The sequence below is a fragment of the Sebastes fasciatus genome, chromosome 14, assembly GCF_043250625.1.
Source record: "Sebastes fasciatus isolate fSebFas1 chromosome 14, fSebFas1.pri, whole genome shotgun sequence".
In the NCBI taxonomy this organism is placed as follows: Eukaryota; Metazoa; Chordata; class Actinopteri; order Perciformes; family Sebastidae; genus Sebastes; species Sebastes fasciatus.
In genome coordinates, this window is record NC_133808.1 from 33,125,281 (window position 1) to 33,148,630 (window position 23,350).

The following is a 23,350-nucleotide window of genomic DNA, read 5'->3' on the forward strand; positions in this document are numbered from 1 at the left end:
AGCACATACCGAATCTATCAACCATCTTGACTGCCTCAGAGTGGGAGGGCTCACTGGCACCGTACTGGTTAACAGCAGAGACTCTGAAGAAGTACTCGTTGCCCTGGATGAGCTTGTTGGCCACATAGTGACAGTCGATGACCTTTTCTTCCAGGATGGTCCAGAGGAGGCGGCTGGTCTCTCTCTTCTCCAGTGTGTAATACTTGACGGGAGAACCTCCGTCCTCGGTGGGAGCTGTCCAGGTAAGAGTGACCTTTTCAGAGGAGACGCCGCTGGCTTCGATGGGTCCGGGAACACCAGGAGCATCCAGAACTGTGACCTTGACGGTTTCTTCTTTTACACCGAAGGGATTGCTGGCGGTGATGATGTACTCCCCAGAGTCCTTCCTGCCGGCGTACTTGACGTACAGAGTGGACGAGGTCGCGGTGGTCTCAATTTGAACAAGATCAGAGGGTTTGAAATACTTTCCTCCCTTTGACCAGCATGAGGTCGGCGCTGGTTTGCCTAAAATGCTTGTGGCAGTGATGACGATAGTATCGCCGGCTCGGACAGTCAGACCCTCCTTCACTTGAGCTTCGATGATAATGGTTGGGGCGGCTGTTGGACAAAATAGGAAAGACTTTATTTATCATGCCAAGATAATCATTGAAGGTATACTGAAATGCGAGACAACATCCTAGTGCTGGTTTTATATCTCACCATATTCATCTGCGCAGATAATAGTATCCGTCTGCTCGGAGGGCGGGCTGAGAGCGCCGGCGGAGTTCTTGGCCCTGATTCTGAACTCATACTTGCAGCCCTCCTGCAGATCGGTTACAGTGAACGCAGGATCCACAACATTCACGTTGTTGGCCTTCACCCAGATCTTAGAGGGAAGGTCGCGCCTCTCAACGATGTAGCCCGTCAGTTTATGGCCGCCGTCAAACTGCGGCTCGGTCCACTGAAGGGTCACGGTGCTTCTGGTGATGCTGATCACGTCAGGTTTCCCGGGGGCATCTGATGATGCAGATATTAAAACATGAAAGCATTGTTGCATATTTTTACAGACTTAGTATTTAGTAACTTGTTGCCTACTTACCGATGGGATTCAGGGCCACGTGTGGATCGGTGGGAGCGCTGGGTCGGCCAATGCCGGCCATGTTGACCGCCATGACTCTGAACTCGTACTCCAGACCTTCAGTCAGCCCGGTTACCTTGTGTTCCCTCATCCTCAAGGCACTTGGGCTCGACCTCTTCCACAACATACTGTTCCTCTCCTTGAACTCAACATAGTAGCCTGAATGTACGACCGAGGGCGGGGGGGGAGAAACCATATTAAGCTCACAGACACATCATATATATAGAAATTAAAGTTATATAAGAATCAAAGATTAACGCGAATTAATCTCACATTAGTACTTAGTCAAGTATTTAATACTCTTATCAAGCTAGTCTGACCTGGTTGCCTCCGATGGATTCATCAGGTTTACTAGTTTCATATGATACCAGTATCTTCACTTTAGCTTTAAAACTGAGCCGCTACAACCTCCGAAAGCTCGATTGCGTTAATGCGTTAAAGAAATGAATGGTGTTTGCGTTAATTTGCGTTAACGCGTTATTATCGTGCCCATCAAATAATGTAAGACAAAATAACATGGATGTTTGACAACAGGCAGGTGAAGTGTTCAAACTGATCTGCACCTGTGATGGGAGATCCTCCAGTCTTCCTGGGGTCAGACCAGGCCAGGTAAGCGGAGTTGTGGCGCATGCTCATGACCTCAGGTGGAAGAGGAGCATCTGGAACGTCTGTAGAAAAACAGCGATATCGAAACCGTCAGGACAAGCTCAGTTCTGAAGTTCAACACTTCAACATTCAGCCTTTTAGATAGTCACTCACTGAAGGGATGCTTAGCAACGAGGGAGTCGGACTTGAGTCCCTCTCCGACGCCGTACTTGTTCTCAGCAGAGACTCTGAAGATGTACTCGGTTCCCTCATGGAGACCGGTCACCCTCATGGTGTTGGTCTCCACGGCGGAGGACACCGTCACCCACAAGTTGGTGATGAAGTCCCTTTTTTCCAGGATGTAGTTAGTGATCTCTGAGCCACCGTCATCTTTGGGAGGAACCCACTTCAGTGTCGCGCCGTCGGCAGTAACATCTTTGAACTTAATGGGTCCAATTGGTATGCCGGGTTTACCCACCACCCTGAAAGGAAACGGAGGATTGAATGCCTGGATATGGCTGAAACTAGCATAGCGTGACCCACTTTGAGTCTTCATGTTGTGTTATATTCTCTGAAACACCAGTTTGATTTGTACCTGATGAAGATGGTGGACTCCTTGCTTCCGGCGCTGTTCCTCAGGGTGATGGTGTACTTGGAGGCGTCGCTCCTCTGGCAGTCCCTGATCAGGAGGGTGGTGTTGACCGCAGAAGACTCGGCGCACACTCGGCCGCTGTCGGTCAGGTTTTCCTCGTCTCCCTTCTTCCAGGAGACCTTGGGCGTAGGTTTGCCGATGATTGGGATCTTCAGACGGACGGTGCTGCCCTCCTTGGCGATGTAGATCATGTTGGGCAGCTCCCTCAAGTCACAGTTGGGATGAACTGCAGAGATGAGGCATTGAGTAGTTAAAACTCTATTTAACGGTTATCAGTTCAATATTCAGAGCAACAACTTCTCTGTGCTCAGCATAGCCGGCCGTTCGTTACCTCGCATGGTAGCTGGATTCTTACGATGTCACAATATCACACGAAAAATCCACCTTGTCAGGCTTCAAGTAATGCGTTTGTGTCTGGACCGATCAGCGTCCTGTGAGAAGCTACTGCAGATAGTGGCTTAGGTGTGCGAGACGACACTGAGAGGCGTTGAATCAACAACGGCGGCTCCTAAAAAGGTTAGCGTAGCTGCTGCGACAGCATCGGTTCTATTAGAGCTGGAGAGGATTTCTTCATTGAAAGAAGAGCAAGGAACGGCACGGAAGGCTTTTCTAGATGGAAAACATGTTTTTGCTCTTCTTCCAACTGGCTTCAGCAAGAGTTTGATTGACAGGTGGTTCATCCAATCACCTGCCAAGTATTTTTTGAAAGTGCCCACCTTTTTCCAAACTGCTTGCTAAATGTCAGCCTCTGTGGCCTCTAGACGGCAACAGTGACGTTAATATTGTTGTTGCTTAGAAGCCGTGTTCTCACGACTTAACCACTTGAACGCCAAACATATTGTGTACACGACTTCTCCATGTTGGAAACATGAGTTCACCAGTTTCATTTGAAGGCAGCATGTTTCCAATGAAGGCGTCAGGTTAAGCCACGCATGCATGTGACTCCTTGTTCGCGTGCTCCACTGGCGAGCTCACGGCCGCCGCTCCGCACCGCTCTCATACGGCGGTTACAGCTGATAACTGCGTCCTGAATGACAGCGTAGCGCCCACCCCCCGGTTCCCCCCCAGGTTAGCTCTGTTAGCTCTGTTGCTGTTGTTTGCACTGATGCGCTGTTAGCACCGTTAGCTACTAGCCGCTGGCTCAGCCGCCGCCTTGTTGAGAGCCGTGTGGAGGTAATGAGAACCTTTAAACACCTCCTGAATAGTTGTTTTGTCAGTAAGTTTTCGAGGCACTTACTGATCGTGTCCTTGGCGGCCACCACCAGCTCCTTGGCGGCGCTCTCTCCTGCGTCATTCACAGCCTTGACTCTGTAGGTGTACTCTCTGCCATCCACCAGGTCCTTGGCGCTGTACTGCAAGTTCTTGGCCCTCATCAGCTCCTTGTACTTGTCGTCGCCGTTGAGAACCTCCAGCACGTAGCAGATGATGCGGCTGCCGCCATCGCTGAGGGGTTTCTTCCAGCTCAGCGTGCAGGAGTCTTTGGTGACCAGCAAAGTCTTGAAGTCCATGACAGGCCCCGGCTCCTCTGGAGAAGCAAACATGAGTGCAGTCAGTACGATGTTTGTGAGAACAGAAAAACAAAAGAAGCACAAAATCATGAAACCCACCAGATGCTCTGACTGAGTCGGCCGTCTCGCAGCACTCTCCGGCGCCCAGCTGGTTAACCCCCGACACTCTGAAGCAGTAAGACCGCCCGGCGTCCAGGTCCGGCACCTTGAATGCGCACTTGTCGCAGTTGTTGGAGATGATGGACCAGGCCTTCCTCTCAGTGTCACGCTTCTCCACAATGTAGTGGGTGACTTCAGAGCCACCGTTAATCAGAGGAGTGTCCCAGTAGATGGAGGCGCTGTCCTTACAGGACTCCTTCACCATCAGGTTGACCGGTGGACCGGGTGTATCTGCAGAGACACAACACATTAGAAAATCCAAAACATCTGATGATCCCGGGTCAGTCCGTTTCTACAGAGTACTTATCAATGCAAACAAACTGAGATGAAATAATGAAAGTCCTTCACTCACCGAGAACCTTGACCACGATGGTGTACATCTTGATGCCAGCCGTGCTCTCCAGGCTCAGGATGTATTTACCGGCGTCGTATCTGTTGACGCTCTCCACCATCACCAGGGTGTCGGTGTTACTCGATTTGATGACGATGTCCGGGCGTTCCTTGATGTTGGTGTTCATCTTGGCCCAGGTGCTCTTGGGAGCGGGAGTGCCCTTGATGATGGCGTGCAGCCTCATGATGGCGCCAGCGCGCAGCTCCAGACCCGCCTTCAGCTCCGCACTCAGCTCCGCCTGGGGAGGAACTGCAGGAACACAACACAGAGGATAGTTTATGATCTTATTATTACAGCTGCAAAGGCCTAAATGTTGGACGTAAGAAATGAAGCAAAAACTGCTGTTTGTGCTCTTTTAAAATAAAAACCAGGGCTATCAATAGATTAAAATAGTTAATCGCGATTAATCTCACATGTTGTATCTGTTCTAAATGAACCTTAAAGGGAGATTAGTCCAGTATTTAATCCTCTTATCAACATGGGAGTGGACAAATATGCTGCTTTATGTAAATGGATGTATATATTTATTATTATAAATCAATGAACAACACATATCAATGACATATTGATCCAGAAACCCTCACAGGTACTGCATTTAGCATCAAACAATATGCTCCAATCATAACATGTCAAACTGCAGCCCAACAGGCAACAACAGCTGTCAGTGTGTCAGTGTGCTGACTTGACTATGACTTGCCCCAAACGGCATGTGATGATCATAAAGTGGGCATGTCTGTAAAGGGGAGACTCGTGGGTACCCATAGAACCCATTTACATTCACTGATCTGGAGGTCAGAGGTCAAGGGACCCCTTTGAAAATGGACAAGACAAGTTTGGAGCGTTATTTAACCTCTTCATGACCTCCTAGTCTGACCTGGTTGGTACCGATGGATCCATCAGGTTCTATAGTTTACTATGATACCAGGATCTTCACTCTAGCTTTAAAACCGAGCCGTTACCGCCTCCAGAAGATCGATTGCGTCAAGTTGACTGGAAATACACCAGGACCCTGATCTGGGCTAACATGACGGTAACTATGAATAAGCTCCAGGTTCGGGCCGGTTGTGTACCTCGGTATGTCGTCCATACTGTGTTCTACTTACACTCCTACAGAAACTAAATAAATGCAGTTCAAGACGTTGAAGCCATACGTACTGATGATGTCCTTGGCAACATGCGTGCCGGGTACTTCTACCGGTTCACTGAAGCCAATCTTGTTGACGGCAGCGATGCGGCACTGGTACTCGGCCTTGTGTATGAGGTTCTGGATGGCGTAGCTGGTCTCCTGCAGGTTCCTGGGGACGTTGCAGCGGACCCAGTTCTCGGCGTCGGTCTTCTTGCACTCCACCAAGTATCCAATGATGGGGCTTCCGCCGGTGTTGGCGGGGGCGGTCCAGGCAAGGCTGATGGTGCTCTGGGTAGTGTCGGTCACACCGGGGTTCACAACGGGGCCGGGAGGAGCTGAGGAAGAGCACATTAACAGAGGTTAGTTTACTCTCAGAGAGCCTAACAGTGCAGGTGTTACTCTGAGGTTACGGGACGTACTGAGAGGATTCTGTGCGGTGGTGGCAGCCGAGGGCTCGCTGGGTTTGCCAACCCCGGCCATGTTGACGGCACTGACTCTGAACTGGTACTCGGCTCCCTCCGTGAGGCCTGTAAACTCCAGGCTCCTCTCCATCATAGGCTTCCTGTTCATCTTGATCCAGTTGATGTCCTTGGTCTCTTTCTTTTCCAGCATGTAGCCCAGGATGGTGGACTTTCCATCATCGGTGGGCTCTTTCCAGCTCACGGTCATACGATGCCTGGCAACGTTGGTGATCACCGGGGCCTCGCAAAGGCCAGGGAGAGCTGGAAGTGACACAGAGTTCAGGTTTTAGTTAGATATTAAATCGTGTATTTCAAGTTTGAAATAAGCAACTAAATGTGGACTCATTGTGACAGTGAGCTGGTTTGTGTAGCTGCCACTCGTCATCGCTCTGACTGCTAACGTTCTTCATAACCACTGATACCACGCTGGTAATGACTCACTGAACGGGTTCTTGGCGATGACCGGGTTGGTGACGAGGGGGTCTCCGACTCCCCATGTGCTCTCAGCACGGATTCGGAACTGGTACTCGTGACTCTCAATCAGCTTCTCCACGTTGAACTCGAGGACAGGGCCCTTCACCTTGGCGGAGACCTGGGCCCAGTTGGCTCTGCTGGTCTCACGCTTGTCCACGATGTAGCTTTTAACAGGAGCGCCGCCGTCCATCAGAGGAGGCTCCCAGGACATCTTGATACTGGTGGCAAACACCTCCAGGTATTTGGCACTGGCAGGAGGTCCGGGCACGTCTGAGGAGACACAGAATAATAAAGGACTATGAGCATGTTGATGGTGAAGCTGTGAATAGCTCATAGACTGTGAAAGGTAGAGTTTCCCAACAGAAAAAATGGAAGCACTCACCGAGGATGTCGACCTGGATTTCGGCGGTCTTGGAGCCGCTAGCGTTCTCAGCCAGGATGGTGTAGGTTCCTGTGTGCTCCTTGGTGACCGCCGTCATCTCCAGCTGGAATTGGTTTCTGTGATGGCTGAGGGTCTGGCCTGCACCTGATTTCAGGCTGTCGTCGGCTCTCTTCCACGTCACTCTGGGCATCGGCTTACCGAACACCTCGGCCTCCAAGAGGATCGTGGCTCCGGCCTTCACCTTCAAACCCTTCTGCATCTTGGCGTTGAGCTCCACCCTCGGAGGAACTGTGTTCGTGAAGATGAGATAACAAAGTGTTACTACGACTCAGATCTGTGAGCTGAATGAAATACAGTAATGTTGTTGTTGTGACTGGTTTACCAGCCTGGTGCTCTCACCGTTCTCGGCACAGACCAGGATGGGGTCTGTGGGCTCGGAGGGTTTGCTCATGTTGACGGCGGTCTTGGCGATGACTCTGAACTGGTACTGCAGGTCTCTCTCCAGACCCGTCACCGTATACTCCTCCCTCGGGACGTTCTGGCTGCTGGTGTTGCAGCGTATCCAGGGGTCTGCTGGCACCCGCATGGCCTCAACGTAGTAGCCAATGATCTTACTGCCGCCGTCGTTCTTCGGACGGGTCCAAACCAGAGTGACGGAGTTCTTGGTCACGTCCAGGATCTCGGGTTTACCTGGAGTGTCTGTGACACAAATAAACACATATGCAAAAGTAAGGAAACAAGACTAAATGAATAAAATTAAGTTTGTTGCGTCGGCGGCAAACGTACCAACGGGCGTTCTAGCTGTGACAAAGTCGGTCTTCTTGCTTGGTTTGCCCTGGCCGGCCCGGTTAATGCCGGACACTCTGAAAGTGTATTCCAGGCCCTCGATGAGGCCGGCGCACGGGTACTCGGTGGTGCGTACGACGTTGTCGTTGGCCTTCACCCACAGTAGGCTGTTCCTCTCCTTACGCTCGATGTAGTAACCTGTGATGGGACTGCCGCCGTCGCTCTCGGGCGTATCCCACGCCACGAACATACAGTCCTTGTTGGTCTTGTTGATGCGGCAGTTGAGGGGCTCACTGGGAACATCTGGTGACACAAAACAAACCAAATCAATATTGTCTGTCATGATAAAACCTGTCAACTTTAGACAGAAGCTTCCATCTGAAGCTAATTAAGGACCGGTGACACGTTTCAGTCGAACTTACCGAAGGGGAACCTTGCCACCATCCTGTCGGACTGAAGCGGGTCTGACACCCCGAAGCGGTTCTCAGCACGGATGCGGAACCCGTACTCCTTCCCGGGGATGAGCTTCCCAAGTCTGCAGCTGGTTTTCTGCCCAGAAGAGGTAGCCGTCACCCAGTCGCCTCTGCTCACATCACATTTCTCCACCACATAGTTGGTGATATTGCTGCCGCCGTCCTCCAGCGGTTTGTTCCAGGCCAGGGAGCAGGCGTCAGAGTCGATGTCGCTGATCACCACGGGGCCCTCGGGAGGACCGGGGATGTCTGAAACACAGAAAACTCAGCTTTAAAAAAAGTTTTTTTGGGGGCTTTTGCCTTTATTTAACAGAGATAGTGACAGTTATGAAGGGGGGAGCGAGAGAGGATGACATGCAGCAAAGGGCCGCGAGTCGGATTCAACCCTAACCCGCCACCCCTAAGTACATAGGGCGCCCGCTTTACCAGGAGAGCTACTGGGTCGCTCGAAACATCAGCTTTAAACATGAAGAACTTCCATTACGGCCAGTAATTTGGTCTTCCATCTATCACCTTATTGTGGGTAACACTGACCTCTAATGATAATCTTCAGGGACTCGACCACCTTGGCAGAGCTGTTCTCAGCCACCAGGCTGTACTCTCCGCTGTCGGTCCTCGACACGTCTTTGATGATCAGGACGCACAGGTTGCCGGAATGGTGCACGGCCAGACGGCTGGACGAGACCACCGCGTCCTCGCCGCGCAGCCACTTGCAGGTCGGGGAGGGTTTTCCGGAAATCAGAGCCTCCACTCTGAGCTTGGCTCCGGCTTTGGCGCTCATCGTGTCTGGCATGACGATCTTTGGCTCCACTGCGGGGTGGACAACAGATCGGACAGATTATGTAGGGAAGCTGAGAGCAGCCTTGAAATAATAAATGGTGGTCCTATCTAGTGTTATTCCTGTATCATGTCACTGTTATCACCAGTACTTGTTAAGTCCTGATTGATCTCTAATAACTTACACATCTGTTCCTTGATCTCGGTGGGCTGCCTGGTCTCAGTGAACGAGCTCTGACCCATGATGTTCTTAGCAGCCACTCTGAACTTGTACCTCTTGCCCTCCTTCAGGCCGCTGATGCTGATTGACAAACCCTTCACTGTGGTGTAGGCGTTCCACACCTCCTTTTCAGGTTCGGCCTCCTCCTCTTCCACTGGAGGCGGCGGAGGCGGTGGAGGAGCTTCCTCTCCCTCTTTAACCTGCGACAGATTGAGCGTTGTAGATTCAAATTTACTGGTAATAATACGAAAAGAGCTTGAATTACAAAATTCTGTAAGATCACATATATTTGTAAAATGGCAGCAAGGTTTAGGATTTTTCTAGCACATGCATCTTCATTTCAGTTACCGAAGTACTTGTAGTACGATAACAAGACAGAAGACAATTTGAAGGTGAAAAACGCATCAACGATTGACTGAAGCAGTCAGAGAAGACGAACCTCCACAGGTGCTGGAGGCTCTGGAGGAGGTTTGACCTCGATGTATTCAACAACATAACCGTCAATCTTGGCACCACCATCGCTTGCGGGCTTCACCCAGCCGACCATGGCGTTGTTCTTAGTGATCTCCAGAACCTCGATCTTCTGACAAGGATCGGGCTTGCCTGAAAAAGTAAATTAGACAGGTGTGTTCAAGTGGTTCTAATGACGAAATTATGAAAAAGGAAACGAGACAACTGAGCATAGTGGGCTCTGAGGGTCTGGTGTGACTAAGAGACGATACGTACTGACGGGATCCGAGGCCAGGTAGGAAGTGGGTGTCACCTTGGGAACTCCAGAACCATACTCGTTGACAGCTGAGACTCTGAAGTAGTACTCGCTGCCTGGCATCAGACCGCTGACTTTGAAGGGAACCTTATCCATCAGAACTTCGGCCTTGACGGTCGCCCACGTCTTCCGGTCCATCTCGCGCTTCTCAACAACGTAGTGAGTGACTTCGCTGCCGCCGTCGACCTCTGGAGGATTCCAGGCCAGCACGGCCGATGTCTGTTTGACGTCACTAACTTCCAGATCCATCACAGGTCCCGGAGTGTCTGTCATGAAAAATACAGCATGTCATTTTGAACACGGTATTTTAACAGAAGTAAGCAATTTTTTGTGATTGCTGACTGCAACTGAGTTAAACTAAAAGAAAACCAGGACTTACCCAGAACCTTAACGTTGACGAACACAGCCTTCTCTCCGGCAGTACTCTTCAGTGTCAGGCAGTATTTGCCAGAGTCGTTGCGGGTGCTGTCGGGAATGACCAGGAAGGTCATGGTGTCAATGATGTCGACTTTTCCCTTCCTGACCACGTTGTCAATGCCCATCCTCCTCCAGGTGACCTGGGGATGTGGTCTACCTCTGATGGTGGCACATAGTCTGATGGGACAGCCGGCTCTCACCGTCAGGCCCTGCTTCAGGTTGGCGTCCAAGTCGATCTCTGGTGTCTCTGTTGGTCAGACCACATCTTAATGTTAATCTGTAGTTCCTCCCTCATGTTACTGTGGGACTAATAGCTCATCTAGTTATCATAAAAACAATTAAAACTCAACAAAGTCCTCACCTAGAATCTCCTTGGGGATCACGCCACCCTCCAGGTCGCAGGGCAGGCTCATGCCCACCTGGTTCTGAGCCGACACTCTGAATTCATACACAAGCTGGTTGTCCAGACTTGAGACTGTGAACTCGCACACGACCAGCTGAGCTGCCACGTTGCACCTCTTCCAGCTGTCGTCTCCTTTCTTGGTGCTTCCCTGCGCCCTCATCTCCACAACGTAGCCGATGATGGGAGCTCCCCCATCTGATTCAGGCTTCGTCCAGCCCAGGGTGATGGTGGACTTGGTGCTGTCCAGGACCTTCATCTTGGTAGGAGGTGCAGGAGGCCCTGTGAGAAGAAGGAATAAGGATGTGTGTCTAAAACAATCCCACCACAAGCTGGATGTGTTAACAACAATTGTTATTGGTTACATACCGACTGCGTCTTTGGCAGTGATGGTACGTGAAGGTTTGCTTGGGCTGCCGACGCCAATTTCATTGACAGCCTTGACTCTGTACTGGTAGTCGTGGAGGGGTAGGAGTCCAGTAACTGTGAAACGAGTTGAAGGGAGTGGATCCTTGTTGACAGGAGACCACCTAACAGCATGCTCTTCCCTCTTCTCCAACAGATAACCCGTGATTGATTTTCCGCCATCTTTCTCGGGCTCTGACCATTCCACAGTCATCTCCGTCTTAGCAATCTTGGTGACCTCTGGTGCCTCGGGAGCGCCAGGTACACTGAACTGTGTGCCGGCGACAATGGCTTCACTCTGCACCGCAGGGCCAGGACCCATCTTATTCTCAGCACGAACTCTGAAGATATACTCATTGCCCTCAATAAGACGGGTGACGTTGGCTTTGTTGGTGATGACGGCGTTGGTGTGAACCGACCACACTCCCCTCTTGGTCTCACATTTCTCAATAATGTAGTTGTAGATATCACAGCCGCCATCATCCTCTGGGACTTCCCAGGCCAAATGGCACCTGTCGATGGTGATACCAGACACCTTGAGATCCCTGATGGGGCCGGGTCTATCCAGTACATTGACCTTAGCGTGAGCAGAACCGGTTCCTGCACTGTTGGAGGCAGTGACAACATATTTACCGCTGTCAGTGCGCTTGGCGCCAGTAAGCAGCAGCTTCGAGAAGTCGGCACCAGTTTCGATCTGAAGCCTGGGGCCCTTCTTTATCTCCTCCGTGCTGTCATCTTTGGTCCATTTGACATCCGGCTGGGGTTTGCCCTTCACAGTTGCCTCAATAGGAATGGAGTCTCCTGCCTTGACCACGAGTGTACCATCCAGTTTAATCTTGATTTCTGGCTCCACAAGCTGTTCCTTAACCAGGACTTCAGGTGTGGTCACCCAGTTGCTCTCGCCTCCCTCATTCTTAGTCTGAACTCTGAACTGGTACATCTGGTTTTCGATGCACCTGTCAGCCATGAAGTAAGTCTCCTTGATAGCACCCTTGTGAAGCCTCTCCCACTCCTCAGCCTCCTTTGGCTTCTTCTCAACATGATAACCCAGGTTACGGCTTCCACCGTCATAGTCGGGCTTCTTCCACTTGAGGAAGCAGAAGGTCTTGCCGATCTCAGAGATGTGGAAGTCGATGGGTTCACCAGGCTTCTCAATGGGATCAACTGCCAGCACGGGTGTCTTGCTCTCAATAGGTGGACCAGCACCGATCTTGTTCTCTGCGCTGACACGGAAGAAGTACTCGCAGCCTTCAGTAAGAGGGGCCTTTAGCAAGCGCTTGGTGCAGTCATTGGAGACCACAGTCCATCCTCTCTGGCTGGGCTGACGGCACTCAATAATGTACTGAGTGATTTCGGTGCCTCCGTTGTCCTCAGGGTTCTCCCAGGACACCATGCAGGACTTCTTGGTCACATAGGCCACTTTCAGGTTCTGGATAGCTCCTGGTATGTCCAGGACATTGACAATAATAGTGGCCGTTGCCTGTCCACTGCTGTTCTTGGCGACAATGGCGTATTTACCGTAGTCTGACCTGACTGCCTCATTGATGACCAGTTCACACAGAGGGTAGTTGTTGTTCATATCAATGCGTTTTTCCCGGGATAAGACTCTTGCATCCTTGGTCCATGTGATCTCTGGGTCTGGTCTGCCTTTCACCCTGGTGATCAAACTTACGATCTGACCTGCCCTGACAGTCAGAGAGTCGCGGCAGGAAATGTCAACAACAACGTCAGGGGGCACCAAGATGTCCTTCGCTAAGATAGTCTCGGCCAGATCCCTGGGTTCACTGTCTCCAACCTTGTTGGTGGCTCTGACGCGAATTCTGTACTCCATTCCTTCAATGAGGCCTGGCACTCTGTGGGCACACATCTTGATAAGGTCCTTGTTGATTCTGTCCCACTGGGCGGATCCTGACTTCTGAATCTCAACCACATAGCCCAGAACGGGACTGCCTCCGTCTCTGGTAGGCTTAGTCCAGCAGATGTCAGCATAAGACTTGCTCCAGTCCTTCAGTTTGAGATTGCCGGGTGGACCGGGCTTGGTGATGGCACGAGTGGCCTTGATGGGGTCAGAGGTGAGAGAAGGCGCGCTGATACCAGCAACGTTCTCAGCGAACACTCTGAACTCGTAGCTGTTGCCTTCACACAGGCCTGAGACTCTGTATCTGAGGTCCAGGACAGGAGTTTTGTTGACGCGGATCCACTTTCCTGTCATTTCTCTGCGTTCAACCACATATCCACTGATGGGGCTGCCTCCATCGTAGTCAGGCAGGGTCCACTCCAACGTCACAGCATTCTCAGTGATATCAGAGCACTCTGGCGGGCCTGGTGGACCAGGAGGGTTGAACATGTGCTTGGCAATAGTGGGAGGACTCTCAAGCGCTGCGCCGAGGCCAATCTTGTTCTCTGCTCGGACACGGACAACGTACTCCCGGCCCTTCTCCAGCCTGGACACCTTGGCCTTGGTGCTGGTGCCGCTGGAGCTAACCACAGACCAGGGCTCCCATGACTTCTTTATATCCCTCTTTTCCACCACGTAGTTGGTGATGGGCGTGCCACCATCATCTTTGGGCGGCCTCCATTGGATCATCATGTGATCGGGGGTGACCTCCATGATGTTGACGGGTCCGATGGGGATACCTGGAAGGTCCAGCACTGTGACGTGCAGGGCGACGGACTTGCTGCCTGAAGGATTGGCCACGGTGAGGATGTACTCTCCGCTGTCTCCTCTCTGGCACTCAGGGATACTGAGGACTGTGGAGAGTCCAGCAGTCTCAATGTGATAGCGGCCCTCAGATGTGATTTCCTTGTTATCGGTCATCCATTTGGCAGTTGGAATGGGGATGCCTATCATCTTGGCTGGCATGGCGATAGCAGTGCCAGCTTTGGCAACAAGTCCCTCAATAAGCTTCACATCTACTTCAATAGTTGGTGCCACTGAAAGAGAACAAAACAGCAACAATATGAGGATGTTTTTAGGCCTGTAGATGCGAAACAGAAACAGCATTTGCAAAAAGAAACAAAAGTTTCCTACATGTCTTTTCCTGGCACGTGATGGGGACGCTGGTGTCGGGACGGCTCACACCGATGGCGTTCTGAGCCTTGACCCTGAAGCGGTAAGTCTTGCCCTCCACCAGACCGGTGACGTGGGCACGTTCGTAGCTGACGGTCTTGAAGGTGACCCAGTCAGGCTGGCCCTCCTCCTGGTGCTCCACGATGAAGCCGGTGATGTCACTTCCGCCGGTGCGCTCGGGCCACTCCCACTCCAACCACACCTCTGTCTTTTCTGCATCAGTGTGGTGCAGGTTTCTGGGAGGGCCAGGAGGATCTGAAAAGTGTCCAGGATAGAACCATTCATTGCTGATTATTCTTAGATTTTAAATTGTGGACTTATTTAAATACATCTTTCGGAGATGATGTGGCACAGAACTAGCGAGAGACTTTCTCAAACCCTAAAGAGTCGTTCTTACTGCTCCCAGGAGTTTTTGTTTAGGTTGTGAGAAGTTTGTTTCATGACAATGTACCACGTTATTTAGAACTGCAGATCTTGTGAATGACACTGTGGCCAATAAGAGTGGAGCCTTCAGGATTTGGAAGCTCCATGATTTACACAACAGAGTAAAAAATCATTTATTAGGGCCCGAGCACTGACCGAAGGTCGGCGAAGGCCCTATTGTAATTGGCCTGTTTCTTCTTCTTATTATTATTTTTAGGACAAAGTAATCATATTTTTGAGGGGCTAAAGGTGCTCGGAAAGTGAGCAAATTTGGCGCATGTATCAGGACTGGTGAAAAATTTGATATTTTCTGGGTCTCTTGCTCGGATGTGACAAAATGGCTCGATAGCGCCCCCTAACAAATTGCTAAAATTGAGCCCGTCATTGTGGTTTCACCTAGAAGTATGAAATTTGGCAGGTATACGTAACATGTTGAGATGTACAAAAAAGCCTCTTGGAGGTATACCGTAAACCCAACAGGAAGTCGGCCATTTTGAATTGATTATGTTATTTTGGGCTTTTTTTGCCATTTCCAGGCTCTGTTCTTTAACGAACTCCTCCTACAGATTTAACCCGATCAACGTCAGATTTGGTCAGTACAGTCTAAAGACCTTTGTGATGAAAAGTTGTCAAATCGTGAGGTTTTTTTAAAAGACATTTACGTTGACGTGGCGGAGAATTTACATGATTCGCCATTGAAAGACAAACTGTTGTAACTCGACTGTACTTGATCCAATCTGCCCCAAACTTGACCAACTTCATAAGAGTCCAGGCCTGAGGACATCTACATGGCAATATTGACTCATAGTCATAGCACTGGCAACAGGAAGTCAGCGTTATGTGACAAACATCATCTAATTCACATGAAATTTACAATGTGTGGTCTACACTTGGTAATGAGCAGCATAATGCATGTTTAGCGTGCATTCTCTAGCGCCACATAGTGGACACAAGAAGTGGTGAAAAATTGCAAAACGTAATTTCCTTTCCCACATGACCCCCGCAGGAAATAACGTCTAACTTGTGCGTGCAGTGTCCGACGGTCACTGAAATGTACGGGTGTGTCGACCGACGTCCCGCAAGTACCCCCGACGTGTGGGAAAGTGCAAAGGCTGCTTGCGGCTTACATTTTTATTTCTATTTCACATAGTTATGACTTTTACTCACAGAGAGGTTCGAGAGCCTTGATGGGTGTCCTGGTCACCACAAAGTCACTCTTGCCAAACTGGTTCTCAGCAGCCACCCTGAACAGGTACTGGATTCCTTCCATCAGGTACATGGCCATCAGACTCAGCTTCTTATTGGCTGCAGCGACGGGCACCCACTGCTCGGAGGCCACGTCCTTCTTGTGCACGATGTAGTGGGAGATGACAGTGCCGCCGTTGTCCTCAGGAGCCTTCCACGTCAGGTAGGCCGACTCTCCGGTAATCTCAGAGATCACCAGGTCTCTGGGAGGAGAAGGCTTGTCTGGTGGAAACAAAGAGTAAAATTCAAATATATTCTAGATTCAAATATCATCTTTACTAATTGTTTGTTTTGTTCCAAGACTCATCAAATCCCAATATTGGTGTCGACGGGCGTTCCTTCTTACTCAGCACAAGCACGGCACAGGTTGCGGATTTCTTTCCGGCGGCGTTCTCCACGGTGAGGGTGTAGTTGCCCGAGTCGGGCCGGACACTCTTGGGGATGAAGATTTTGCTGCCACCGGCGGTGACGGCGACGGTGATGTGAGAAGGAACGTCGCCGTCGTTCTTCTTCCAACTGACGGTGGGTGTCGGTACCCCCTTAATGGTGGCGCTCAAGGTGATGTCGGCGCCCAGCATGCACAGGTGGTCACGTGCCATGTTGGCGTCCAGCAGCAACTCTGGCGCCTCTGTGGAGGGAAACGGGAATCAAAGCAAATCAGCAAAAAGCGTAAGTAGACATGTGTCATCTTACCCTGATCCTGACGGTTGTGCTCCTTAAACCTACTAATTCAGATTTTTTATTTCCAGCCCTGACATGGTATAGGTAGAGGTATTTACCAGTTCTACAGATATTTGGGTATTTTTTCTCCAATTTAATAAAGATAAACTAAACTTAAAAATGTATTTGTTGTGGAAAAAGCTGTTGCCATGCAATAGATGAAAAACAAAGAGGAGTTATGGATGAACCCCTTACCCAGTCTGTCGTGGACTTTGATGGTCTGTTTGACGTAGGCGGGGTCAGATTTGCCGGCGGCGTTAACGGTGAAGATCCTAAAGTCGTACTCGTGTCCGTCGGCCAGGCCCGTCACCACGTAGTGGAGGTCAGGGCACTGCTCCGGGGTCTCGTTGGCCGGAAGCCACTCCACAGCGCCGGGCTTCTGGTACTCCACAAGGTAGCCCAAGATCCGGCCCTTACCGTCATGGCGGGGCAACTTCCACTTCAGGCTGACGGAGTCTTTGGTCTTATCGTAGGCCTCGGGGGTCACTGGAGGGCTGGGACGCACTGCGAGGACGACATATCAAAGATTATGAATTAAAAAAATTAAACCTTCGGTAGAAAACACAAGTAATGAAACTATGACACAAATAAATCTGAATATAGAACAAAGTCTTAGAAGATGAGACACATACAGACGTAGGCAAAATTGTTGGTACCCTTCCGTTAAAGAAAGAAAAACCCACAATGGTCACTGAAATAACTTGAAACTGACAAAAGTAATAATAAATAAAAATGTATTGAAAATGAACTAATGAAAATCAGATATTGTTTTTGAATTTTGGTTCAACAGAATCATTTTAAAAAACAAACTAATGAAACTGGCCTGGACAAAAATGATGGTACCCCTAGAAAAGATGTAAAATAATGTGACCATAGGGACATGTTAAACTAAGGTGTGTCCTGTAAATAGCATCACAGGTATCTTCAAACTTGTAATCAGTCAGTCTGCCTATTTAAAGGGTGAAAAGTAGTCACTGTGCTGTTTGGTATCATGGTGTGTACCACACTGAACATGGACCACAGAAAGCTAAGGAGAGAGTTGTCTCAGGAGATTAGAAAGAACATTATAGACCTTCATGTTAAAGGTAAAGGCTATAACACCATCTCCAAGCAGCTTGATGTTCCTGTGACTACAGCTGCACATATTATTCAGAAGTTTAAGGTCCATGGGACTGTAGCCAACCTCCCTGGACGTGGCCGCAAGAGGAAAATTGATGACATATTGAAGAGACGGATAATACGAATGGTAACCAAAGAGCCCAGAACAACTTCCAAAGAGATTAGAGGTGAACTCCAAGGTCAAGGTACATCAGTGTCAGATCGCACCATCCGTCACTGTTTGAGCCAAAGTGGACTTAATGGAAGACAACCGAGGAGGACACCAAATCATAAAAAAGTGAGACTGGAATTTTCCAAAATGCATATTGACAAGCCACAAAGCTTCTGGGAGAATGTCCTTTGGACAGATGAGACAAAACTGGAGCTTTTTGGCAAGTCACATCAGCTCTATGTTCACAGACGAAGAGATGAAGCATCCAAAGAAAAGAACACTGTACCTAATGTGAAACATGGAGGAGGCTCGGTTATGTTATGGGGCTGCTTTGCTGCATCTGGCACAGGGTGTCTTGAATCTGTGCAGGGTGCAATGAAATCTCAAGACTATCAAGGCATTCTGGAGCGAAATGTGCTGCCCAGTGTCAGAAAGCTTGGTCTCAGTTGCAGGTCATGGGTCCTCCAACAGGATAATGACCCAAAACACAGCTAAAAACACCCAAGAATGGCTAAGAACAAAACATTGGACTATTCTGAAGTGGCCTTCTATGAGCCCGGATCTAAATCCTATTGAACATCTGTGGAAGGAGCTGAAATATGCAGTCTGGAGAAGGCATCCTTCAAACCTGAGACAGCTGGAGCAGTTTGCTCACGAGGAGTGGGCCAACATACCTGTCGACAGGTGCAGAAGTCTCATTGAGAGTTACAGAAATCACTTGATTGCAGTGATTGCCTCAAAAGGTTGTGCAACAAAATATTAAGTTAAGGGTACCATCATTTTTGTCCAGGCCAGTTTCATTAGTTTGTTTTTTAAAATGATTCTGCTGAACCATAATTCAAAAGCAATGTCTGATTTTCATTAGTTAATTTTCAGTAACTTTTTATTTATTATTACTTTTGTCAGTTTCAAGTTATTTCAGTGACCATTGTGGGTTTTTCTTTCTTTAACGGAACGTTACCAACAACTTTGCCTACGTGTGTATGAGTAATAAATATATTTTGCGTGGCACTGACCGACGGGATCTTTGGCGAGGATGGGTTTGGAGGGTTCACTGGGGTCTCCGGGTCCCAGCTCGTTCTCAGCCATCACCCTGAACTCGTACTGGCAGCCCTCTATCAGGTCCTGGACTCGGTACTGGGTGGCCGGGTACAGCGGGTCTCTGGTGACTCTGGACCACCTCTTGGCACCGGGCTCCTTCTTCTCCAGGATGTAGTTGGTGATGGGCTTCCCGCCGTCGCGAGGCCGGTTCCACAGCACCAGGGCGTTGGTGGCGTACACCTCCCTGACCGTCGGCATCTCGGGGGCCTCGGGGACTCCTGCAAGGGGGGGCCGCATTTAATTAAATTAAATGAATGAATTTCCTGAACTGAGTTTCGGAGACGTGAACCATGAAAAGAGTTAAAGTGTGTCGGCAGGACGTACTGAAGAGATCTTTGGCTCTCATCTCCTCCGAGTCCAGAGGGTCGCTGATGCCGTACATGTTCTCAGCTGAGATCCTCATGATGTACTCCTTGCCCTCTGTCAGCTTCGGGATCTGAGAGACACAAACAGCATGTAAACATCTCTGAACTTCAGCAGACCCCCCCCCACCACCACCCGGGCCTCTCCTGAAGATCTTTAAAATATCACAACAGCTGACTGGAGTTTGGTTAATAAACCAACTGGACCAACCAACCTTGCATATGGTCTTGGTGGAGGCGGACGTCACCGTGGTCCAGGTGTCTCTGTTGGTGTCTCTCTTCTCGATGATGTAGTTGGAGACCGGGATGCCGCCGCTGTCCAGAGGAGGTTTCCAGGAGACGATCATGAACTCCCTGTGCACCTCCTCAAACACCACTGGGCCGACCGGAGGAGTCGGACGGTCTGCAGCCAAGAAAGAAAATTACGTCAGTGTGAAAAAAGTCTTCAAATAAGAAATCTATGATGTTGTCAGGACTCGGGTTTAAGGAGGTCCCGTCGACCCGGGGCCAAAAAAAATATGATCGGGGAGGATGAAATTAATTTGGGGACAAATTTGGGATGAGAGACAGAAATATACCCGTTATATATATAAATATACCCGCATGTATGACGATGAAAATGACGTTTCTGTAGCGCAACGTTATTATTAAGGACTGGTTCCAGCTAGCAGGGCCGGTTCCAGCTGATGATACATCTTACTTCCTGTAATGATGAGACCAGTACCAGTACCAGTACCGGTACCAGTACCAGTACCAGTACTAGTACCAGTACCCGTGAACTCCTTCTATTCCCCGTCACATCAATCATTTAGTTACTGCATCTTCATCTATATATTTACTCCTTTATGCCGATGATACTATCTTCTATCAGCCTCAGTGTTCTCCAGATTTCCGCCTACTTACCGACAACCGTGAGGTTGCAGACTCCCTTCCTGGACCCGGTGCTGTTCTCCACCACCACTACGTATCTGCCGCTGTGCCCGCGCTCCGCCTTCATTAGGCCGAGCGACATGGTGGTCAGCGTGTTCTTGAACATGACGTGTTTGTCGGCCTTCAGCTCCTCGTCGTCTCGGTACCACACGATGGACGGCGAAGGTTTGCCGGTGTAGCGGCCCTGCAGCAGGCAGCTCTCGCCCACACGGATGATAATCTTGTCGCGGAAGTCCAGCTCGATGGTCGGCGGCTCTGTTAGGACAGAAGATGAGGACAGAGTCAGATAGAAAGTGGTCTTATGCTGAGGGTTCTCTGGGTGTTTCTGTTCATCTTACGTCTGAATTCAAGACGATGGTCTCAAACCACCTCAGTGTTTCCTCTGAGTATTCTCCTTTTTTTGTTTTGTTTTGATTAGTTAACTGTATTTCTCGTCAAACCTCAATGATTTTCGAGACTTAAATAAAGGTTTTGAATGTTTTACAGTTTGTTGATGATTCTGGTTTGTTTCTTTCAGAACGTGTTTCTGATTGAACAGAAAGGACATTTAACAGAAGAAGTTAACTCCGGCTAGTCCTCACCCAGTTCGTTCTTGCAGGTGATCTGTTTGGTGACGAACGACGGCTTGCTGGGTCCGACCTCGTTGACGGCGATGACCCTGAACTCGTAGGAGTCTCCCTCCCTCAGGCCGTCGAAGGTGTACTTCCTCTCCATCAGCGACTCCTTGGTCACTCTGGCGAACTTGTCTTTGCCGATCATACGCGCCTCCAGGATGTACATGGTGATCTCTGAACCGCCGTCGAACTTGGGCGCCTTCCAGGTGACGCCGATCAGATCCTTGGTGACCTTGGTGACCTCAAGCTCCTCGGGGCGGTCGGGAACACCTGAGGGGAGCGCAGACATATGGACGCTTCTTTATATCTGGAGACGGGATTCACTTCCAATTCTGTACATTTTAACTGTTGAATCATTTTATGATGACAGACGATCAGTTCTGAGATTAATCAGAGAATTCCTTCAACACGACTTCATTATCTACAATAATCTCAGAATTCAAATGATATTAAACAGACTTCACTGATCCTGTCCTCAGTGGTCACTGTGATGTAACTTTAACTCGACTCACTGATTGGTTCCTTGACAACGAGCTCGGCGACGGTCTCCAGGAAGGGTCCGACGCCGATGGCGTTCTCGGCGGCCACTCTGAAGAAGTAGGACTTTCCGATGGTGAGGCCGTGAGCCACGGCGTTCTGCCTGCTGGCGGTGAAGGACAGCGAGGTCCAGGCCTTGCGCTCGGCCTCGCGCTTCTCGATGACGAAGTTACTGATGGGAGAGCCGCCGTCGTTCTCGGGGAAGAACCAGTTGATCTTGCAGGAGTCGGTGGTCAGGTTCTCTGCGGTGAGGGGGATGCCGACGGGCCCGGGGACATCTGAGGGGACGACACAATCGAGGTTTCACTTTTAAAAAATGACTGAAGAGCCTTAAGACGCGGCCGCATTGTGACATGAAAACAGTATTTTACCTAGAACTTCCACGGTGATGCTCTTATTCTTCTCCCCTCCGGCGTTCTTGGCGGTCAGGGTGTAGACGCCGAGGTGCTTCCTGATACAGGGTTTGATGACCAGAGACGAGCTGATGGCGGTCGTCTCCACTTTGGCCTCAGGAGGCAGCGCGGCTCCATCCCTGCCCCAGGTGACCTCCGGGGACGGTTGACCCGAAATGTAGGCGATGATACGGATCACGCCGCCAGCGTGGACCACCATCCTCTCCTTCACCGAGGCATCCAGGTCGACCTCAGGAGCAACTGGAGGGGAGAAACTTAACGTTACGGCCGACTTGTTCCAACCAAACAGGATAAATGCGTCCGTGAAGGTGTAACTGCTGAGACAACAGCAGTTGATGTGAAAGAAACCGACTCACTGGTTCTGTCGTTGACCTCCAGCACCTCTGGGACTTCTCCTGGCTCGCCTTTACCGGCAGCGTTGAACGCAGTCACCCTGAACTTGTATTTTCCGCCAGTCTTCAGACCGGCGATCACGAACCGGGTGCCGCGGATTTCGGTCTCCTTGGCCTGAAAAACACAAACAGTTTGTAAGGTCGTCCTCTGAACCAGGTCTGACATCACTGACAGTGTAAACATGTGGTCACCTTGACCCAGGGCTCGGTGCCATCCTCCTGGTACTCCACCCAGTAACCCAGGATCTTGGAGCCTCCGTCCTTCAGAGGAGGGATCCACTCCAGGTCCACCGTGGACTTGGTCCAATCAGAAACCTTGGGGGTCGGCGGAGAGGGCGGGACTACAAGGGCGGGGGGACAGACAGGCGGTTAACATCCTGCTCTGTGGATTTAAAACTTGTGAGATCTCAGAGTGGAACTCTTACCGATGGGGTCTCTGGCGAAGATAGGGTCTGTGATGGGGCTGTAGGGTCCGAGTCCCGCTGCGTTGATGGCGGCTACTCTGAACATGTACTGAGAGCCATCGATGAGTCCGGTCACAGCGAACGACTCGCCCATGGGCATGGGACGGATGGGGTCGCGGGTGACGCGGGTCCAGCGTTTGCCCGTGGTCTCTTTGCGCTCCAGCCAGTAGCCGGTGATCGGGGTGCCGCCGTCGTCCTCGGGCTCCTCCCAGTTAACCGTCATGGAGTCCATGGTGACGCCGCTGACCTTCGGCTTCTCACACTGACCGGGGAGGTCTGCCGGAGGACGGACAGGAAGAAGACAAGGTTATAAATTGTGACTGTTCAACATCATGTTAGTTTGAGGAGCGGTGACTCACTGTAGCGGTCTCTGGCAGTCTCGGGCTCGCTGTCCAGCGGCTCGCCAACACCGTACTTGTTCTGGGCCATGACGCGGAACACGTACTCGTATCCCTCCAACAGGTTCTCCACCGTCCAGATCCGCTCTTTGGGCTCACTGGTGACGATCACCCAGGTCTTCCTGTTGGCCACGCGCCGCCAGATGACGTAGTTTGTGACTTTGGAGCCACCGTCGTCCTTCGGCGGCAGCCAGGACAGCGTGATCCTCTCGGCGCCGACCTCCTCGAACTTGATGGGAGCGGAGGGAGGACCGGGTCGGCCTGGACACAAAAAAGGACAGATGTCATCCAGGTGAATCACAGCTGCAGGTC

The 23,350-nt window shown here is 50.5% G+C and overlaps 2 protein-coding genes across 2 annotated transcripts in view; one reads left to right on the plus strand and one right to left on the minus strand.

Moving 5' to 3' along the window:
• LOC141781996 (bone morphogenetic protein receptor type-2-like) overlaps window positions 1–23,350 on the plus strand; it is a 119,185-nt gene that overhangs the window by 74,803 nt on the left and 21,032 nt on the right. The window lies entirely within an intron of this gene.
• Window positions 1–23,350, minus strand: part of ttn.1 (titin, tandem duplicate 1) — a 227,197-nt gene that overhangs the window by 48,935 nt on the left and 154,912 nt on the right. The window contains exons 134-171 of the mRNA XM_074658001.1: window positions 23,000–23,299; window positions 22,602–22,916; window positions 22,369–22,517; window positions 22,141–22,291; window positions 21,743–22,024; window positions 21,347–21,649; window positions 20,802–21,104; window positions 20,194–20,475; window positions 19,506–19,693; window positions 19,253–19,364; window positions 18,844–19,146; window positions 16,753–17,061; window positions 16,184–16,465; window positions 15,760–16,059; window positions 14,131–14,424; window positions 11,064–14,033; window positions 10,656–10,976; window positions 10,257–10,541; window positions 9,838–10,143; window positions 9,551–9,714; window positions 9,077–9,311; window positions 8,649–8,924; window positions 8,064–8,363; window positions 7,642–7,944; window positions 7,255–7,554; window positions 6,856–7,143; window positions 6,441–6,743; window positions 5,958–6,260; window positions 5,568–5,873; window positions 4,374–4,661; window positions 3,962–4,252; window positions 3,592–3,879; window positions 2,298–2,580; window positions 1,877–2,184; window positions 1,681–1,785; window positions 1,079–1,276; window positions 700–996; window positions 10–597 (exon numbers count right to left, since the gene is read on the minus strand). Coding sequence (XP_074514102.1) covers window positions 10–597; window positions 700–996; window positions 1,079–1,276; window positions 1,681–1,785; window positions 1,877–2,184; window positions 2,298–2,580; window positions 3,592–3,879; window positions 3,962–4,252; window positions 4,374–4,661; window positions 5,568–5,873; window positions 5,958–6,260; window positions 6,441–6,743; window positions 6,856–7,143; window positions 7,255–7,554; window positions 7,642–7,944; window positions 8,064–8,363; window positions 8,649–8,924; window positions 9,077–9,311; window positions 9,551–9,714; window positions 9,838–10,143; window positions 10,257–10,541; window positions 10,656–10,976; window positions 11,064–14,033; window positions 14,131–14,424; window positions 15,760–16,059; window positions 16,184–16,465; window positions 16,753–17,061; window positions 18,844–19,146; window positions 19,253–19,364; window positions 19,506–19,693; window positions 20,194–20,475; window positions 20,802–21,104; window positions 21,347–21,649; window positions 21,743–22,024; window positions 22,141–22,291; window positions 22,369–22,517; window positions 22,602–22,916; window positions 23,000–23,299 — 13,179 coding nt within the window. The remainder of the gene's footprint in view (window positions 1–9; window positions 598–699; window positions 997–1,078; window positions 1,277–1,680; window positions 1,786–1,876; window positions 2,185–2,297; window positions 2,581–3,591; window positions 3,880–3,961; window positions 4,253–4,373; window positions 4,662–5,567; window positions 5,874–5,957; window positions 6,261–6,440; window positions 6,744–6,855; window positions 7,144–7,254; window positions 7,555–7,641; window positions 7,945–8,063; window positions 8,364–8,648; window positions 8,925–9,076; window positions 9,312–9,550; window positions 9,715–9,837; window positions 10,144–10,256; window positions 10,542–10,655; window positions 10,977–11,063; window positions 14,034–14,130; window positions 14,425–15,759; window positions 16,060–16,183; window positions 16,466–16,752; window positions 17,062–18,843; window positions 19,147–19,252; window positions 19,365–19,505; window positions 19,694–20,193; window positions 20,476–20,801; window positions 21,105–21,346; window positions 21,650–21,742; window positions 22,025–22,140; window positions 22,292–22,368; window positions 22,518–22,601; window positions 22,917–22,999; window positions 23,300–23,350) is intronic.